General features: G+C 38.5%; 6 protein-coding genes across 6 annotated transcripts; 4 read left to right on the forward strand and 2 right to left on the reverse strand.

Moving 5' to 3' along the window:
• Positions 1-2,105: 2,105 nt before the first annotated feature.
• L201_005528 (uncharacterized protein) lies at positions 2,106-4,190 on the forward strand (the record flags this gene model as incomplete). The annotated part of the gene is made up of 9 exons (XM_066221258.1): positions 2,106-2,279; positions 2,380-2,434; positions 2,563-2,773; positions 2,857-2,888; positions 2,958-3,080; positions 3,168-3,327; positions 3,428-3,730; positions 3,852-3,921; positions 4,008-4,190. 9 exons carry the CDS (start codon positions 2,106-2,108, stop codon positions 4,188-4,190), a joined length of 1,311 nt encoding a protein of 436 aa, XP_066077355.1.
• A 681-nt stretch (positions 4,191-4,871) lies between these two features.
• On the forward strand, positions 4,872-6,904 carry L201_005529 (uncharacterized protein; the record flags this gene model as incomplete). Its single annotated transcript, XM_066221259.1, has 8 exons — positions 4,872-5,058; positions 5,187-5,291; positions 5,392-5,464; positions 5,586-5,763; positions 5,842-6,288; positions 6,365-6,413; positions 6,483-6,728; positions 6,816-6,904. 8 exons carry the CDS (start codon positions 4,872-4,874, stop codon positions 6,902-6,904), a joined length of 1,374 nt encoding a protein of 457 aa, XP_066077356.1.
• Positions 6,905-7,256: 352 nt separating this feature from the next.
• On the reverse strand, positions 7,257-8,238 carry L201_005530 (uncharacterized protein; the record flags this gene model as incomplete). Its single annotated transcript, XM_066221260.1, has 3 exons — positions 7,257-7,317; positions 7,500-7,660; positions 7,804-8,238. 3 exons carry the CDS (start codon positions 8,236-8,238, stop codon positions 7,257-7,259), a joined length of 657 nt encoding a protein of 218 aa, XP_066077357.1.
• A 404-nt stretch (positions 8,239-8,642) lies between these two features.
• Positions 8,643-9,843, forward strand: L201_005531 (uncharacterized protein; the record flags this gene model as incomplete). Its single annotated transcript, XM_066221261.1, has 6 exons — positions 8,643-8,720; positions 8,850-8,943; positions 9,054-9,411; positions 9,510-9,565; positions 9,638-9,666; positions 9,778-9,843. The coding sequence occupies 6 exons, from the start codon at positions 8,643-8,645 to the stop codon at positions 9,841-9,843; spliced, it is 681 nt and encodes a 226-aa protein (XP_066077358.1).
• Positions 9,844-10,035: 192 nt separating this feature from the next.
• Positions 10,036-13,884, reverse strand: L201_005532 (uncharacterized protein; the record flags this gene model as incomplete). Its single annotated transcript, XM_066221262.1, has 22 exons — positions 10,036-10,173; positions 10,285-10,392; positions 10,469-10,531; positions 10,589-10,706; positions 10,771-10,880; positions 10,954-11,016; positions 11,075-11,136; positions 11,185-11,230; positions 11,296-11,580; positions 11,681-11,876; positions 11,943-12,119; positions 12,183-12,255; positions 12,327-12,405; positions 12,453-12,459; positions 12,536-12,625; positions 12,679-12,751; positions 12,811-12,996; positions 13,063-13,088; positions 13,138-13,163; positions 13,227-13,375; positions 13,451-13,544; positions 13,699-13,884. The coding sequence occupies 22 exons, from the start codon at positions 13,882-13,884 to the stop codon at positions 10,036-10,038; spliced, it is 2,355 nt and encodes a 784-aa protein (XP_066077359.1).
• Positions 13,885-14,926: 1,042 nt separating this feature from the next.
• On the forward strand, positions 14,927-18,942 carry L201_005533 (uncharacterized protein; the record flags this gene model as incomplete). Its single annotated transcript, XM_066221263.1, has 4 exons — positions 14,927-16,494; positions 16,562-17,519; positions 17,621-17,989; positions 18,055-18,942. 4 exons carry the CDS (start codon positions 14,927-14,929, stop codon positions 18,940-18,942), a joined length of 3,783 nt encoding a protein of 1,260 aa, XP_066077360.1.
• Between the last annotated feature and the right edge of the window lie 239 nt (positions 18,943-19,181).

Genomic DNA, 19,181 nt, shown 5'->3' on the forward strand with positions numbered 1-19,181 from the left:
TTGAGATTAGCGGAACCGATCAATTGCTGTCTTTCTTTAGTATCGACGATAGATGGCGCGAGTTGAGGAAGGATATAGGAGATGGTATCAGGATCTACAGGTTTTAGGAATAACGTATCAAGGAATCATGGTATATATTTTAAATTCAACTAAAGTAAAGAATAAAGAGTAAATTCAAAATGGGTTCAAAGTAGAAGTATGTAAGTTATGTATGAGTCATTTGTGGACAGCATGATGGTAGTAAAATGAGGATTTTTGTTCGAGTGACGATTCAGAATTCAAAAGTGCCACAATTGATTGACAGGACATTTTAACTTAACCGGAAGGGAGGACGGGCAACGACGCTTTATTTTATTGGGTATATGTTCTACACACACATTATCATCCTCTCTTTCCCTTCCACCTTTTTATTCGGCGGTATACATCCTTACGCCGCAAGGTTGGCACTTTCTAATAGCTTGATGAGAAAGAAAGACTCTATGCAAATAAGGTTAATCATTCTGCTTTGAAGTGGAAAGCTGTGTTATTTTGTGATTCAAATTCACAAAGTATAGCATGTTCCGCGTTTCGCTTATGAACAGAAAACGTTTCAACCTTACATGCAGAATTTTATTCAAGTTCATCTTGTGATTTTATACACCAGCATTCGAGCGATATCAGACTGATATTACTCTGTAGCAGTTTGAAGCGGCGATACTAGTATTGTTCATGTCGATGCATAGACAGGTTGGAAAATGAAATAATGCACAAGTATGTTCGCCCCTCTTCGACCCATCTCCCCACCAGTTTTCGTAAAAACCAAAGGAGACGGGAGATACGTGAGCTATGGATGTCTAGTCCTTTCCTTCTAACCTTCTTTCCCGCCTATCTAAAAGATCAATCACAATGATAAACTATCAATCCTTTTTTATTGAAAGCAAGAAGGCCTGAATAAGAAGAAAGGAAGGTTGAAAGAGATATATTCAAATTTGTTAAATTAGGGTCGACTGAAGCTGTAGCCTGCGTAGCGATAATCTGAATGTGTCGCATGTAAACCACGAGGAGAGAACCATAGCGGAGTTTTGTTTGGATTGCTTTGTGGCGGTTGAAGCTGTTTTTAAAATTGAGAATAGATCAGGTACCGCTACGGCAGGGATCGACAAAAAAATCAAGCTAACTGCGTACCCTCATTCTGCTTGTCATGTCCGAAGAGGAAATCAAATCACACCATCTTAGCGAGATGTCAATTAAGCTTGTCGTTCTTGCGAGCTGTTTCATGTGTGTTCATCATCGTCTCTGTCGTGCTCATTCGTGCAAGTGTGTATTTGCATCACAAAGGACCATGGTTTTTGTACAAGTTATCATCTTTACGTGATTTATAGCTATTTTGGCGAGGACAGATTGGAAATGCCATAGTTGTTACAATGGAGACCCCCTTGTACGGTGAGAAACCCTTAAGGGCTTGTGCGAGATAATAACCAATCCCGAAGTATATCAGGGATTTATGTTGTTATCTATTCCAGATAATTTCTGTTGTTTTTATTAAATCACACAGTCCTTGGCGACGCTTCAGAGATGTAACGGCTACTTAGCTCCAGCGTGTGCGGTAGGGATACATAAGCATAGGAAGGGTTTTTGGAGCTTTGACCGTGATTCTGGATTTACAACCCTTGTCCGGCCGATGGGTCTACTCGGTATATCTGTAGAAGAGAAAGATCTAGAGCTGAACATATATGCATCAAGCAAGAACGTGGGTGATGTAAAAAGCCAAGAAATATCCTTTGGAAAAAGACAAAAACAAAACGCACACGACAATAATGAAGCTGCACTCTGGTCGTGCGATATGCTCCTAAACCATATAAATGTCGAGAAATGGTGTGATCGATTTTTTTTCACTTACTGTATAAGCAATAATTTTAAATTTCCCTTAATATGACAAAAGTGAATTCACCTTGATACGTTTCCCCTATTTACATATATAGTCGGCGATGACTATATAGAAAGTAAAAGCATGCATGCATCATATCTATTTCTCATTATTCAAATCTCACTGCATAATTATATTTCACTGCAAAGAGAGTATATTCATTTTTTAGTCACAATAGAACGAAAAATAGAATCACAAAATGGCCACAGCTACCGCTACAACCACTTCAATTCTTGAACAAGTACCAATAGGTACACTCAAATTAAATGGTCATGCCAAAAAACCAGTTATCAATGATGATAACGAACATGATAGTGGCCACTCAACAGATAATGACGATGAAGTAGTCATTGTTGATCCATATAACTACGTTGTAAGTGTTTTTTGCAACGATGATATTCCTATCCTTGCACAGAAGTGATTAATCATACCATTGTGGGGTCAATATGCTTATTTATTGGTATCTCGCTTAGGGAGAGACATTCGGTTCTGGTCCTGGAGAAAATTATCCATTTGCTCAATTCCTTCGTAAGTCATTTATTCATCGATCTTGTTGACTGTATAAAGTTATCTCGCAGAGTGGGATGCATAAGAAAACGTTTAAAGCTAATTCATCGAAACTTTTCTTCTTGATCATGTGACTTGATTTATTTTAGCTCATAATCCCGATAGAACTGAATCTGATCCAGTATTACCTCATTTCGATATTCAAGATAGAGGTTTGAAAGCTCATCCTAATGCAGCAAGATTAAGAGCATTCGTAGAGGCTAGAGGCGGTAAAGTAAAAGATAAATTAATAGCTATTGGTACTGTGATTGAAGGTGATATCAAATTGGAGGATTTGGGTGAAGAGGAGAAAGATGATTTGTGAGTCATACATTGACATTTCGCATTGTCCGGTTCTATGGTATACAGCTATATATACTGATTGTCTAATCTTTCACATATAGAGCACTTCTTGTAGCTCAACGTGGTGTAGTCTGTGAGTTTTAGATATTCCGAATGATCCGCACATGTTTTCTTTGAGAGCTAATCAAAATCGTACATGTAGTCTTCCGAAACCAACATTCCCTTACCATTGAAGCACAAAGAGATTTAGGTAGACATTTCGGTCCTTTACATAAACATGCTACATACGCTACACCAAAAAGAGGTGATTTAGACGATGTTGTTGGTGAGTTTTCTGTGTTCTGTGTTCTTTTGTATTCAAAACGTTGAAGGAGATGAGAGACTAATCATATCTATCACTAATGTGTTATAGTCGTTTACGCCGATCACAATTCAAGACCTGATCCATTCGCTTTTACAAGAGCAGAATTATTCCACTCTGATGTAACTTACGAAGTTCAACCACCTGGAACAACAATTTTAAGATTATTAACTACACCTGAAGTTGGTAATGATACCTTATGGTCATCAGGGTGAGTGAAATCATTCAATTCCAGCTCTCATGGACTGGTCCTTGTGTTACAAAATAGACCAATTACGATGATACTGATAATGATATATCGATGCTCATAGTTACGCAGTATATTCATCATTATCAAGACCAATGCAAATATATTTAGAATCTTTAACAGCGATTCATTCAGGATTTGATCAAGCAGCATCAAGAACAGGTATCTCAAAAATACCAAGACGTCAACCAATTGAGACTGTTCATCCTGTTATTAGAGTACATCCTGTAACAGGATTAAAATCAGTTTTCGTTAATCCTGGTTTCGTGACTAGATTAATTGGTGTACCAAAAGCTGAATCAGAATTAATCTTAAATTTCTTGAAAGATGCTTTCGCTCAACAAACTGATGCTACCGTCAGATGGAGGTAAGTTGAATTTTGACTATCGTCCATCATTCTACCTAGATTTCCAATCCCTCCTCAGTGATCTGACGGGCTTTATAATGACATAAAGCAAATACTGACCTTACATTTTGTTGTATCACAGTTGGCAATCCGGAGATGTAGCTATTTGGGATAACAGAATCGTAAACCACTCAGCTACTTTCGATGCTTACGTGAGTTTTTGATCAGCTTTTTGAATCTGAATCCTATCGTTGAATAGAAGAAACACTCAGCTGATACTTTACTTCAACTCTCACAGCCATCACTCAGACATGGTCTCAGAGTAACACCACATGCTGAAACACCAATCTCAGTCGAAGAATATGAAGCTCAAACAGGTCAAAAAGCTAAAGATTGGTTAGAAGAAAGACACAAATCTTTAGGTATTAAACCAATCAATAGAGATGATGGTAAAACCAAAAAGAGAGCTTTCAGAGATTAATCGTCTGAACGTGAACAGATGACTGGATAAGTTATTCTCCTCCCCCCTTCAATAGGAAATAAGGAGAATCAGGGAATAGGAAAATATAGTTGTAAAAATATAATATTGATATAAGTACGCTCAACCGCCTTTGCTGAAAAAGTTGAGGAATGTTTCTGTGTTGTTTTGTATATCAAATCAAAAGAGGATTCAACATCTCACTTCTACTTTTCACGAGTTTAATTAACGATTTCTCTGTTTCTTTGTATATACTTTAATTCATACTTAATCAAGGACTCTTTGTATATACATTGACATAGAATGATATGCAGGATAATGTCTGATATACAGTGCACAGCATTCGACAACCTTCGCAGTGATTAATTACTTTGTACCACCTCTTTCCTTAACTGTTGTCAACATGATTTGGAATGAATAAGTGACCAATTCCGATGGAATGAAAGAGATCGACCCGGTCTGCACGCTATGACGTTAGCTTTGTTGACAACAAATATAAATAACCATCTTGAGACCATTTGGACTCAATTGACACATAACATTTTGATTTTTTTGGGGCTACTATTTCGACCAGATCATATTCGAGTCTATCAATTGTCCTAGACGACCGAAATATCACCCAAGCTCAAGCAGGAGCGAAAGTGGGCAGCATCAAGCAGCTCAATTTGACCAACCAATCCGACTATGGAAACTCCTACAGCTTTATCAGATCCACCAGCATATCTATCATTACTGAAATTTAATAAACGTTTGAAAAGATGTCCACGGACAAACTTATCGGTAACATATTCAGATATAGGTGATGAGAATGGTATACCGTTGTTGTATTTACTACCCAGTGGTTGTAGTAGATGGATAGCTGCGGCAATGGGTGAGTCAATATAGCAATATGAGTTTATGAATGCCGAGAAAGAGTGATTATGCTGGTATGCACAAGTGTGATATCCGATATTGAGCCTTGTAGAATAGAGAACACAGCTGATACGTACAGCTCATCAGATCCCCTACTAAAAGCTTATGGGGTAAGGATGATAGTGGTTGATAGACCTGGGTGTGGAGATACGGGTGAAGTAATATTAGGCGAAAGGATAGATAGATCTTGTGGTAAGTTGGTATTTATCACTAGCTTAATAGTCTCATATCAAAAACATACGACTAATTTGTCTATGATTGTACCTCTTATCCTATATTTGCCGTATCACAGAAATGATTATATCGGTGTTGGAACATCTAAACTTGAAACCGGCAAATATATTAGCTTCTTCAGCTGGAATATAGTAAGTTGATCGATGGTTTTTCGGCTGTAAATCTCACTTCTGCAATGCTCTGATTAAAGCTGAAAAAAGAAGAGACGGTGAAGTGGATAGGTTATAGACTAATGTTTTGTTAATTGGATAGTTATGCACTTCATCTTTTGACTAGACATCCTTCCGCTTTTTCAACGAGTCTGAATCCACCACCAAAATTATACCTACTAGCACCATGGAGTCCACTCCTACCTGTTGATCATCCTGAACATTGGCCTTTTAGATGGGACTGGATACCTAGTCCTTTCATTGCAACACAACATATAACGGTGAGTAAGGTAGAGAGCATATATCTGATTGAAATTAGAGTGAATCGGTGTTTAATGATAGATCCTATTTGTTCATAGACTCCACATCTAATCAAAGCTGCAACTCAAGCTCAAAAAGCTTACGATTCAAGTGTAAAGATTTATAATACAGGTAAATCAATAGCTATGAAATGGTTTAAAAGTATAGCGGAAGAACTTGAATTACCCAGTCCGTCAACATCCAGTAATACTGGTTCTAATGTAACTTCAAATTCCATATCTCGATCATCGACACCTGCAGTACGTAATGATAATCCCACGGTAAAACCTGACAATGAAAATAAAGACGATTTGGTTAAATCAGCTAGCGACCTCTTGAATAACATTAGGGGCAAGAATGTAAAACCTTCAATTGGTGAAGGTACTGATATCCCCAATTTAACTGAAACGACTTTCAATAAAGAAGAATCGGATGACGCATCCATATCCACATCCTCAACACCTAGAAATAGAATGTGGGGAGAATGTGAATGCTGTGTTGCATGTGTAAGGGCATTCTCCTATTGCTCGTTGATTGCCAATTCAAGAGAAGCTAATTGGAAAATTTACCTGTGTTTCCTAGTTGACTAGCTCATACATGAGTGCAGAAAATGCACAGGGCATAGGACAAGGTGAGCAAATAGCCGAACTACGTCTGCACATTATCAAGCTGATCAGAAGAAAAACCTTTTCTTACGTAGAACACCTCATATGTCTCAATAGAGGACCTGAAGAAACAGGTTCACAATGGCTACAAAACTCTATTAGGGAATTGGCCGATACTATCGAATTTGCTCAAGTGGAAGACAGATTTAGCCACAATGATAGAACAAAAAACGGAAAAGAACAAGAACAAAGAGGAAACGAGAAGACTAAAGTGTCATATCCCATTGAAATCAATGTATGGTGGGGTTGGCAAGACGATATGGTACCCCGTAAAGGACAGTGTGAGTTCTTATAGTAGAGGATTAATAGACTTGCTGTTATTTTCAATTTCCTATATACTTGCAGCTGATATCTTGCTTATATGATAGTATGGTTCAACAAGGTTGTGGGAGCTTATCCAGAAGCGATACATCTGAAGATACATGATGTTGAAGATGGGGACCATACAGATCTGTAAGTTGAACTCCTGTACTATGCATCCCATTCTTGTCTTAATGTCATATGACTTGGTGAAGGACAAGTGGTATTGATGGGACTAACTAACTCCCCACAATGTAGATTATCCAGACAGGAAGGTATACATCAAGTGCTATCAATGATCCAGGCGCAAAGCAATTGCACTTGAGCCATCAATTCCATTAGAAACGCCCTTGACATATTCGTTCTCAAGCTTAACGACGCCGAAATCGCATTTTGAGATGTCTATAATTATAGATTTACATTGTTATTTGTACAATCTCTAGTCTAATGATATTTAACGAACACTCTTTACGCCATGACGATACAGATGAATCTTCTTCACCTGAACGCTACGATAAATATTTGTGTATATCTTTTTTAGCCGTTACATTTTCGAGCCAATCTGCATCGCTATATGAAGGGGAATTGGTTATTAGTAATATGTACTGAAGCAACCTGACATTATACAGAATCCCAGCGTTAGGTAGTATTTTGATGGATGCAAAAGCTTATGATGAAATGTTCACCCGGGCGAGGATGTACGGTTGACCATTCGATATGATTGGAAGGAAACGAGATTATGTATGACTTACGGATCTTCTAAATTATCATCAAAATCACTTAAACTTCTATGTATTTTCTTGGCTCTGATGATTTGTAATAATTTCGAAGGTAATTCTGCAGAAGATAATCTAAATGTTTCTGGTGATATCTGTTTGTACGCTGATGAAGAAGAAGAATTTGGGATATATGGCTATTTTTGGGGGAAAATCAATCGATCAGTAAATATCCAAGTAAACGCATTGTGTAAGATTGCTTAGGAGATATTGTTTTCCAGTTTTTTGACAAACAAACAAACTCAATTTAGATGAGATATAAAGGACATTCATTACTTACAATATAAGCGAATTGACCTTTAGCTAAATTATCATTATTCAAGACTAAGCCGAATAGACTATTATTCGAATCCGAGCTTTCTTTCAATAAAGCATTCAATATCCTTTCACCTTCTCTACCTAAACCTTCTACAGAGTCATTCTCTTTAGCGATATAAATTCCAACTATCTTCTTTTGTCTCAATTTAACATATTCTGAAGCTAATGATAATGAAATTTCTGTGATAGGCGATAAATTCGTGTATGAATGTATTAATGGTATAGCATCTTCAACTTCTAATATTCCTTCTGATGAATCTGTTGATGATGATGATGATGATGAAAGAGAAGATAAAAATACACCTATCACTGTTGATGAGGGATGTAAAGCTGCATGAAGTATCGGTATTGAATATGCGATATTATTCAGCGTATATGTTTGTTGTGGACTGGCCATATCAGGACAATGACTCTCTCGTTGCTCTTCTCTTGATAGCTAGATTCTGTACTGGTCTGTGATATAGTCAATATTCCTTGCTTCTTGTTCAGTCAAAGAAAGTGATGATAATAAGCTACTCGAGCTATCATGATCAAGTTACACCTTAAGCTGAAGCACGTCCGGGTCGCTATCCAAGTTTATCTCGCGTGCTAAACACGTGCTTTGCCAAGGTATATTAGCTTCGGTTACTTCCAAATAATGTTCGTCCAAAACCAAAGATGCAGCTACTGTACTTCTGTTTGCAATGATATTCGTAAGATTATATGACATAGAATAACGATAACTTCAAGCTTAAACGAGCTCAAGACGCAAGACCAACGATACGATAGAGCTTGCCAAATTGCTGAAAGAGCACCTCTAGCATGTCAATAATTAGACCATTTGATCCTACGGATATATTGAAATTCAATAATGTTAATTCCGATGCTTGGACAGCTACGGTGAGTTAAGATGATTCTCTCCCTATCCGTATCGTTCTAAATCAATATCCAACATACTAAAAAAGACTCTTATGATGATACATACGTGAAAAAGAATATGGACTAATCAATTGAGTCTCGTTTATTCAGTATCATAATGGATATTACGCATCGTATGCAGCTCAATGGCCGGATTTTTGCGTTACTGTAGAAGGAGCATTTGATGAGTCTATAAAAGCTTATAGTAAGTAAATGAATTTTCGTATAATAAGAAGAAGAAGTTTGAAAATTCGAAAAGGCAGGTGAATTATCATGATTGATTAACTTGATATTATTGTTTGTTCATTTGTTCAGTGATAGCTAAACATGAACCACCTTCACCTGATCCACAACATCATGGACATTTAACTGCATTATCAATTTCACCTGAATATAGATTTTTAGGATTAGCTAGAACTTTAATGGATTTATTAGAAAATTTATCTGGACCTTCACCTAGAATACATAATCATGATAATTGTAATGGTCATCATCATGATCATGATCACAACCATAATCACGGACATTCACATGACCATAACAACCCAGAGGAAAAAGGTAATTTAGATGCAGTCGATGCATGGTTTGTTGATCTTTTCGTAAGATGTAATAATAAAAGAGCAATTGAAATGTACGAAAAATTAGGTTATAGTGTTTATAGGAGGGTAGTAGAGTAAGTCTCTTTTTTTGCCTTTTCCATAGGAGCTTTCTTGTACTCATCAATAAAAAAGAGGGAAACTTTTGCTCATATTCATGCTTCCCCTCATTTAGTTATTACAATGGTATGGAAGGTATAGGATCGACAAGAGATGAGTTAGATGGGTTTGGTTAGTGATTCCCGTTTAGGACACAGTGATTCAGTCAAATAGAAGCTTATCCTGCTTTGTCCTATTTCTTAGATATGAGAAAATCAATGCCGAAAGATACTGTAAGTACCCTGCATCATTGTTTGCCACACCACTACAATCCCTACTTTTTCTTGATAAATAGGTCACATCTAGAGTACTAATGTAAACCCCATGTTTTGAATCAATTACAGACAAAACGATATGTTCGTTCGAACGGAAAGGATATCTTAGTATCTCCTGATCAAGTCTGGTCATAGTCATGGGTCGCTTGCGTTCGATTGTCTCAGACGAATCTCAGTTGTATTATTAGTATGATAGAAAATGTATAAAATCATTGCATTACTCTTCATCATTATACTCAGAACAAACCACCTAAAAACAACACAAGGTACAATATACACGAGAATGCTGTTATATGCACACATATAACAGCTCGATCAATCTACAAGTTAATGCAGAGACTTAACTTCAAGTTCAAATTTCAATGGTATTGACCTTGAACTATTTCCAACTCTGAAGATAAATATGCCTTGAGGAATGGTCCAAAGTTGCTTCTTGACATCCCAAACTGACAGGTCCTTTTTACGCTACAGCCGAGAAAAGGAAGTTCAATATCAGTCTTTCAGCTTTTTATTCACTTGACCTATGATCAGGAAGATATTATTGTTGGTCAAGCAAGAGTCACCGTTCAAGCTTACTAGAGGAAACTTAATAGTAGTCGTCTGCCCAACTTCTAGATACTTCTTACCATACCCTTTCAGATGTTTGGGAGGTTGTTCTACTTCACTTTTTGGGAATGTCATGTACTATTTGAACATTGAAGTCAGATAAGCATTCGTCAAGGTGCGGTACAGGTTATCCGGATTACACAAAGAAACTTACAAGCTGTGCTATTTCTGCTCCCGGTACTTTGCCGGTATTCGTAACGTTCACTTTCGCAATATACTATACATTGGGAGGGATGTTTAGCTATAATCAATTAATGCAGGGTCGAGAACTCACTATAGTATCGTAAAGATCATTTCTACCTTCGAACCTCTCATTTGTTTTTTGTATGGTATCTTTAACTTTTCCCCACTCTTCCTCAATTTCAAATCCAGAGTATTCAAATGACGTATAGCTGTATGTTCAACCGAAAATCTCAGGCTCCAAATTATGCATAATACACCTCACGTTTAACTCACCTCAAGCCGAAGCCAAATTCATATCTAGGTGTGGTGTTGTGCTCATCAAACCATTTATAATCTATCGCTAAACCCTCAGCGAACTTTGATACCGGGTATGAGCCTTTGCCCTGATGAGGTTATTCAGAATCAGTGAAACTGTTGCCACATCATGACTGATGGATGAGTATATGAGGAACATACCATGTGTCTTACGATATTGTCCGTTGGCCAATCCTTATGCGATTTGCCCATCGTAAAAGGTAACTGCAAACATTCAATTGATCAGTCTTTTTCCTCATTAAAAGCGCCCTTGTATGCTCACTTTTGCAGAAGGATTTACGTCTCCCCACATTATGTCGACCAATGCATTCCCGGTTTCTTGACCTGTACACTTGTCAGCCTGCAATTTGCAAGATGGATAGCATTGCGTACCTGGATATCCAGCAAATAAAACGGCACCGATCTTAGGTAAATCAATCTAGATTACAATAATCATGGTAAATCAGCTAACAAGCAAGTAACCAGCAGGACAGTGGTACCTACCCAATCCTCGACGATCACTTGACCACCAGCATGGATGACTACCACAACCTCGCCCGCGCAATTGCTCTCAACATGCTTAATTAAATCTTCCCCATTCTTGTCCAACCTAAGGTGTTCCCTGTCCCAACCTTCGACCAGAAAAAGTGAAACGAATACTATGCACACTTCAGATTGATATGCTACCCAGCCCATCGATCCGAAATGAGCCGAATCGTCATGTAATACATGGTCAACTCGAATACCGTGCTGTCTTGCTTTCATATTTATTGCTTCAATGGGTGCTGCCTAAATTTATCATTATCAGCATTATGATGATGGCTCGTCTCAGATAAGCAGATGATATCTGTACGATCAAAGCAGCAAGTATGATCCAATAGCAACCCACGATATAATCTGCATATGCAGCTCCAGATCCACCACCAATAGTCACAGTACCATTCCAATACCTTCTTTTAGAGTTGACCATACAGAAAAGATCAGGACCGCATCCGCTTAGGGTGGATGGATAATCGGCGTCTGTACCGAAAACACCAATTCTTCTGATATCCTTTAAAGGGAGTATGCCTGAGTTTTTCAGTAGACTATTATGTAACAGTAAGTGAATCGGCATCATTATATTCCATTGTACTAGTAGATGATAGTCTTACACGGTAGATTCAGCGGCTACTTTTCTAGCATAAATCGCGTTATCTGCTTTAACATTGATGTGTTCGTTCTTGAAGCGATGGCCGTTCACCGTTTTCGAATCAGATAAATCGTATTTTTGATAGTTGATTTGGGGGTAATCTGTATCCTGATTTGAAGCGTACCAAGGTGTAAGGATTCTAAGGTTAAAATCAATTAGCATCACGATGTTAGCGTGTCATGGTATGGGAGAATCCGCTAACCTGTGCACCATATCATCAAGTCTTGATTCCGGGACAGATCCCTTCTTCACCGCTCGCTCAAGACGTTTTCCATCTATCAAATACTAATAAGCATACCTAGTCAAGTCTCTTGGTTAAAGAGCCCACTGATGTATATAAACTCACAATAGTGTTCACCAGGCAATTCCATATCCATACCTCCCAAAGCTGATGATACCGTAGAGTGCGTCGCTCCGAAGTCGCTCTATACCAGTTGTTAGAATCCGCCAGACTTATTACTGTGAGACATACCAGTACACTAAGATATCGTATATCGATAAGCTAAGTCCTCCATGACTACACGTATAGATGGTAAAAGCGAAAAATATACTCACAATCCGCTGAAACCTAATTCGATTTTCAGTATCCGATTTAAAGCGTCATTACTCTCGCAAGCGGCAGTTCCGTTAATCTTGTTGTATGAACTAAGAATGTGGTCAGTTTCGCCGAAAACATATTGCTGTAATATTGAGCTCACCACATGATAGCCCCTGTCCCAGCTCTAACGGTTTCGGCAAAACTAGGTAGATACAGTTCTTTCATTGTTTTATCTATAATCACAGAAATCAGTTTTTCTCGTTTGAAGTCCCATAAAAATGACTGAATATACCATAAACATCACTTGAAACATCTTTACATCCGGTTCTACCTCCTTCGTCATCCAGCGGTCCATCACATACCGGTTCTTGTTCGTATAAGATGTAATGCTTGGCACATGTGATAAGGCCAGATTCTTGCATTCCCTTCACTGTCAGGAAAGACATCGTAGAAGAGAGATATGGATCGGGACTAAAAGCTAGGCAGCAAAGATGGTTAAAGTCAATACCGCAAGGGCTTGGACTGCTAACATTTATAAACACACCTTCCCAGTTTCTGCCTGCATACGGTCTAACGAGCTGTGAGCTTTAAGGAGGAGACCGGTAAATATTGTACATACGATCTTCCCAGAGGTCCGCCCGTGACCTATAAAGTAGGGTATATCACCTTGTGAGAGGAATTTATGACAAACGCAATTCGTTGACTTACAGGTCCAAGTTCGACATTTATACCTTTTCCTCTGAATTCTCTGCCTATCCTCCTAGCTCTTTCTTCGATCAGATCTCTATCAAAAGAAGCTGCAGCTGTAAATTCCGATGGCCATTGAGTGACAAAGTCAGTGTATCTAGGTCCGGAGGCTAAGCCTCACATCAGCAATCGGCCATCAGATGGATGTCACGCGAACTCTTCATTAAGAACAATTTTCAGCTTACGTCCGTCATTAAAACATAACCCTGATATACCTAATCTCGGTACACCGCCTGAATTAGCTTGACATGGGCCGATGACAGCTGTCGTCAAGTTGACCTATTGAGATCATCGATAACATTAGCTTCCTTTTAGTCTCAAGGCGGCTATAGAGCGCCTTAGATCGATGGGACACAGAAGAGTTAACGATCAGGTGTCCGGATCTGAGCACAGATTCTAGGAGATCATCTGCTCTCTTATCAATCGGACTCACCTTCTCCTCCAGGGTCATCTTCTTTGTTATATCTTTAGCTCTCCCATATGCTTCTGACCAGCTGCCACCATCGGTATACGGACCATGTTGTCGTTCAGGCTTAAACTGTTGGGGGGTTGAAGGTGATAAATACGAGGGAATCAAAGGAGAAAGCAGTAAAAGTGAATTCCGAAAGATAGACCACATCTTGCTATTCTTCCAACCAATGAACCGTATGCCTGCTCGTCGATCCAGGATCTCGCAGAATCAGCTCTAACATAAATCGGAATGGGATATGGTATAAGCACGTTAAAGAAGAAGACATCATATGGTATCCTGCTATCTTATCTTTCGTCTCGGCGCCGATAACCGATCTTGAATCTCACCGTGGGAAAGTCATCATCGAGTGATCTGAAACTAAGATTATAGTAGTCAACTTGAAGGGGGTGTAGAAGAAGTCAAAGCGTAAGTTACATATAGTTATCGAAATCTGGTTATAATCAAATTGCTTCTTGCTATCATCGATGAAAAGATTCTTACAGTCAAGTCATGTAAATTGTCAGATCGCTAAGCTTAAGGGTAACAGAAGGACAGAAGCGATGAGCGATGTTCAGCTTCTTCGGACATACATCTGTTTGTGCCAAACTCATGGTATGAGCGTCGCTGACCTAATCAACTCACGGTACACATGACTGTATCGTGATATCTGAAGTCACACTTTTGCTTGGATTATGGGGGCAATCAAGTAGAGGAAAATGAATTTCAGGTAGCCCTTCAGAATGATGAGATGGAAAATTAGAAATCGTTTTGATGCTGGGGTGACCTTCAACCTAATAAGCCAAAAAAGCGAAGCGATCAATGCGACATGGTCATTATTGTACATGAAACATGGAATGTGTGTATTATTATCCACACAATTCAATATCATGACAATGAGTGTATCGTGATTGTGTATCTCTGATCTATCTTTATAATAATTCTTCTCCATAATCATTGTACCTGTAACTTCATAGCTTCATCAACAACAGTACTATCCATCAATAACAATACTATCCATCAGACAGATCCAGATCAACCGTTATATCTGAGATTGTACGCCCTTATTGTTGTTGGGTACAATTGTGTATTTTAGGTAATGATTGCTTCTCGACAGTATAGAGGTACGAAAATCAATCTTCTTCGTTAACAATAGAACTCCAACACACTTTTTCGATTACAAGATCAAAAGTGAAAAAACGTTTTAGAAACCATGCTTCCTGTCCCGGCACCCGAAACCCCACCACGTCGACCATTGTCGGTTCCACCTTCACCCTCAGTTAGTTCTCCTAATCCTTTCGATACACCCACGACCAGCCGTTTTCAGCTGCCTATAAATCCTTCACATACCACTCCGGCATCCTTGCTACCAGACTCAGTGTCGACTACAACAGCTGATTCTCCTGATACAGAGGTAATAACGGTTGATATAGCTGAACGCAACTCATCGGAATATATCTATGCTCTTGATTTAGCTACATCTGAGAAAGATAAAGAGAAAGGTCGCAGGGATAGGAGCATGAACATGAAGGATACAGTGAAGACTACTTCACCTACTAGTGGGACCAAGTTGGTGCAACGGAATGGACTGACTAACGGATCATCTCGTCCACTTCGACCCTCAGTTGCACCTTTGACTCTCAATGAGGATGACGAGGGAATTGAGGAAATGATCGATCAATCACACCCACTATCGGCTTTCAAGACCACGACTTCACAATTATCAAGTCCTGCAAGTCAAAGATCACCTAATCAAATCCATTTAAACCTAGATCAATCATATTGGAGATGGTCAAACGCTACATCGTCAGTCGCTCAAACCGAACAAAATCCATTTCAATCACCTCCCGCACCTTCATCGACATATGCTTCTTCAGGTACCACGCAACCTCCTGAACAAGATAAATCATTTTTGAGAATGACAAGAACAACTATATTTTCAGATTTTTCTGCTCCATCAACTGTTCCTGACATACCTGATCCAACTACTTTACCTATCCCTTTTCTTGAACCATCAAATTGCAATGGTATGACTTTACTTTCAGCTATTCCTGAATCCGCGATAATACCAAATCAAAGACCGAAAATAACACATTATTCAACTTCTCCAGCGAACATAAATGTTTGTGAGGAGGATGACGATAAAAATGATGGTAAACTCAGATCAAATAATGAAAAACGATCTAGTGCAGGGACATTTGGTTATAAAAATCCAAGATCAAGTATGGTAACTTCATTACGATCAAATTCATATGAAATTTCTCAACAAATTTATCCTAGAATAAACCCTTTTCAAGCTTCATCACCACCACCTGTAAAATCACAGTTAGTAAATATACATGATCGATCTAAAACCAGTAGACCATTATCGATGTCATCGGCAGGAGGTGAAACTATAATGAGTGATTCAGCTTATTCAGGTAGAGCATTAGATGATACAGCTCTGGAAGCTCGTAAAGCCTTAGGTGTGTTTACACCGCCAAAAGGTAAAGTCATACATAAGCATCAAGAAACCGAGGTTGAGATCAATAACTATCTTAAGAAAGCTAGTGAGATCAATGAAAGAAGAATCATGCCTACAGATATCTGTGCGTCACCTCCTAAAAATGGTATGAAATCAGCGGTCGAACTTGATGAGGAGAATGAAGCGATAGCCCGAAAGATGCAAAATCGTGGGAGTAAAATAGAGAGAATGTTAGGTAAAGATGCTGAATATGCGAGGACAACTATGGAAATAGATAGAAAAGCTATTGCAAGCGTGATTGAACAAAATGCAACTCCGTAAGATCTTACTTAGCTTTCAATTGCAAATGAAGCTAATGTTTCAGCCGATGTTCTCAATTCATAGATCAAGTCTCCCTCCTCCACTGCGTGCACATAAAGCTTCTGCATCAAACTCGAACGTTGTCAATAGCTTATCGCCTACTTCTCTCCCTCGTCATAATCGATCTCATACAGTTGCACAAGCTGAATCACTCGCGTCACCCGTTCTTACATCCCATACTAATTCACATCTTCGATCATCCTCAATTGATTCTTTACCATCTTTACATCCATCCATTAGCGATTCTGTCAATACACTTTCCGGTCTGATATCATCTACACCTTCTAAGCTTAAACAAGATGATAAATTCGTACCTTCAACCAAGATTAATGTAGGAAGATTTACAGATATTCAAGCTAGGAATGACTTGACACCTGAACAAAGAGCAATCTTACTGAGAAGAACTAAAAAACTAGAACAAATGCTTGGTGAAGCTTTACCAGAGAATCAAGTTGAAAAATTGGTGATAGAACCGGTTAATACAGGTTCAACTTACATGACAAAAAATTCAGAAGATGCTTGGCCGAAAACCCCACCATCTTCTTCCAAAGGTGGAAGAAGGACACCTGAATGGGAAAGGGATGATTGTATACCTAATAGAATTAAAGATTCTTCATCTGCTAATCAAACTCACAGTAGATCAAAGAGCTCCTTGGCAGACAAAGCTAAAGCTGCTTTGGGATTGGGACCAGATCGATCGATACCAAATGGCGGAAGATCAGATGAAGGAAAAGATCATTTAAAAGTTTATGTTTCACGATCATTACAAGAATCGCATACTGTTTCAAGAGGTAACCCATTCAATGGTAGATCAGGGGGTGGAATCAATCGTCAATCAAACAGTCCACCTGATAAAGGCAATAGTCAGACTAGCTCACCTACTACTCCTGGTACTGCTACGACAATGGGAAGCTCGAATTGGCCTGGAAATGAGCATGAAGAAGAAACTATAAGGAAGAATCGAAGACTTCAGCTAGCCAAGGTAAGTCAAAATTCGCTTCTCCTGATCCGCAACAGTTTCCTTGGCTACTTCCATGACACAGACTTAACGAGAGATCTGTTCATTAACATGGGTGTTCATAGCTACATCGGCTCCTCGGTACGCCGATACCACCAGAACTACTCAATCCTTCTAACCCTACATCACCTTCCTTTGCTTCTCGTTTCAACTTCAACAACCCATCACCTCAAAATCACATCAGCAATAGATCACCATCACCATCGGAATCGTCTTATATATCATTTGAGGATACAACCACACCATCGAAATGGTCTTCGAGATTGAAGGTACCTATTAACTCGTCGTCATTTAGGAAAAGAGGTAATTCTTCACCTGCACAACTTGTAGCTGATAATCAAAGCTTTATCGATTTCGATCAATCAAAATCGAAAGGATCGTTGAGTAAAGAAGAGAAAAGTTTGGCTAGGAAAAGGGCCGCTAAATTGGAATATGTTGGTTGTCTTTGACTTTTTCTTCTTCTTTGGGACAATGGTAGTTGATACTTACAGTGTTTTAGGTGTTAGGTGATAAGCCACCTACTGAATATGTATACCGTTCATCTCAATACTCAACTTTACCTTCTCCCCGATTAAACATGCCACAAGAAGATCGTTCTAAAACACCAACTCCTTCTACTCAAGGCAGTATAACTCGATTAAATGATTCAATTCCAACTGATAATCGAGGATCAGCCTATGATGCCTATTCAGCTTCTTTGGAAGGCTTACTATATCTTGTTGAGAACGATCAGTCAAGATTGGGTGAGATGATGGATAGCTTATCAAACATCTCTCCTCCTACTTCGCCTAAAAGATCTTCACCTCATACCAATACAGGTAATATACATCGCCATAATCACAGTGATAGTCGATCATTCGATTCAAGTATAATAATTCAAAATCCTCCATCACCTTTGATCGATACACCTCAAAGTCCTACTAGATCATTCATGAGCGTTGATAATACCGAGAATGATGATTTCTTGGATTTTGATGAACCAGATTCCCCTTCACGAGCAGATAAAGCAAGAAGAAGAAGAACAGCAGGTAAATTAACACAATTTTGCGGTGAATCAATAAACTCATCAATATCACCACCACCACCACCTCCACCTAAACTTGCTAAAACAAGAATAGAAACTTTAGATGGAATTTTGAATGAATTATGGAAAAATATACAATTGTTAGATATTAAAAAAGGTGAAATTAAAAAAGATGAAAAGAAGAATTTGGAAAATTTGTTGGATTTGTTAAATAATAAATCAAAAGAAAAAAATGGTTGGATGGGTTCTAATGATACCTCCGATAACAACAATAACAACAACAATAAGAATAAATTTGGGATACAAAGACAAAGAGAAAAAGAAAGACCTAAAGGTGGTAAAGGTAATTGGGAGATGATTTGACGAAAGAATTCTCGACAAAAGGATGATCCTCCTACCTGTACTAGTACTATATGGAGATAGATCAGTGTGAAATATTTATCGAGATCTTTCAATGAATTTGCTAATGATAAAAGTGTAGAATAGATGTACATAACTTGTAGGTACACTGAATATTGAACCTTGTTAGTATTGATATATATGTATATACCTATGTATAGGAATAACCAAAGAGAACATGCATGTTCATTTGTATCATAACA

The sequence above is a fragment of the Kwoniella dendrophila genome, chromosome 7 (genome assembly GCF_036810415.1).
Source record: "Kwoniella dendrophila CBS 6074 chromosome 7, complete sequence".
NCBI classification, from domain to species: Eukaryota; Fungi; Basidiomycota; class Tremellomycetes; order Tremellales; family Cryptococcaceae; genus Kwoniella; species Kwoniella dendrophila.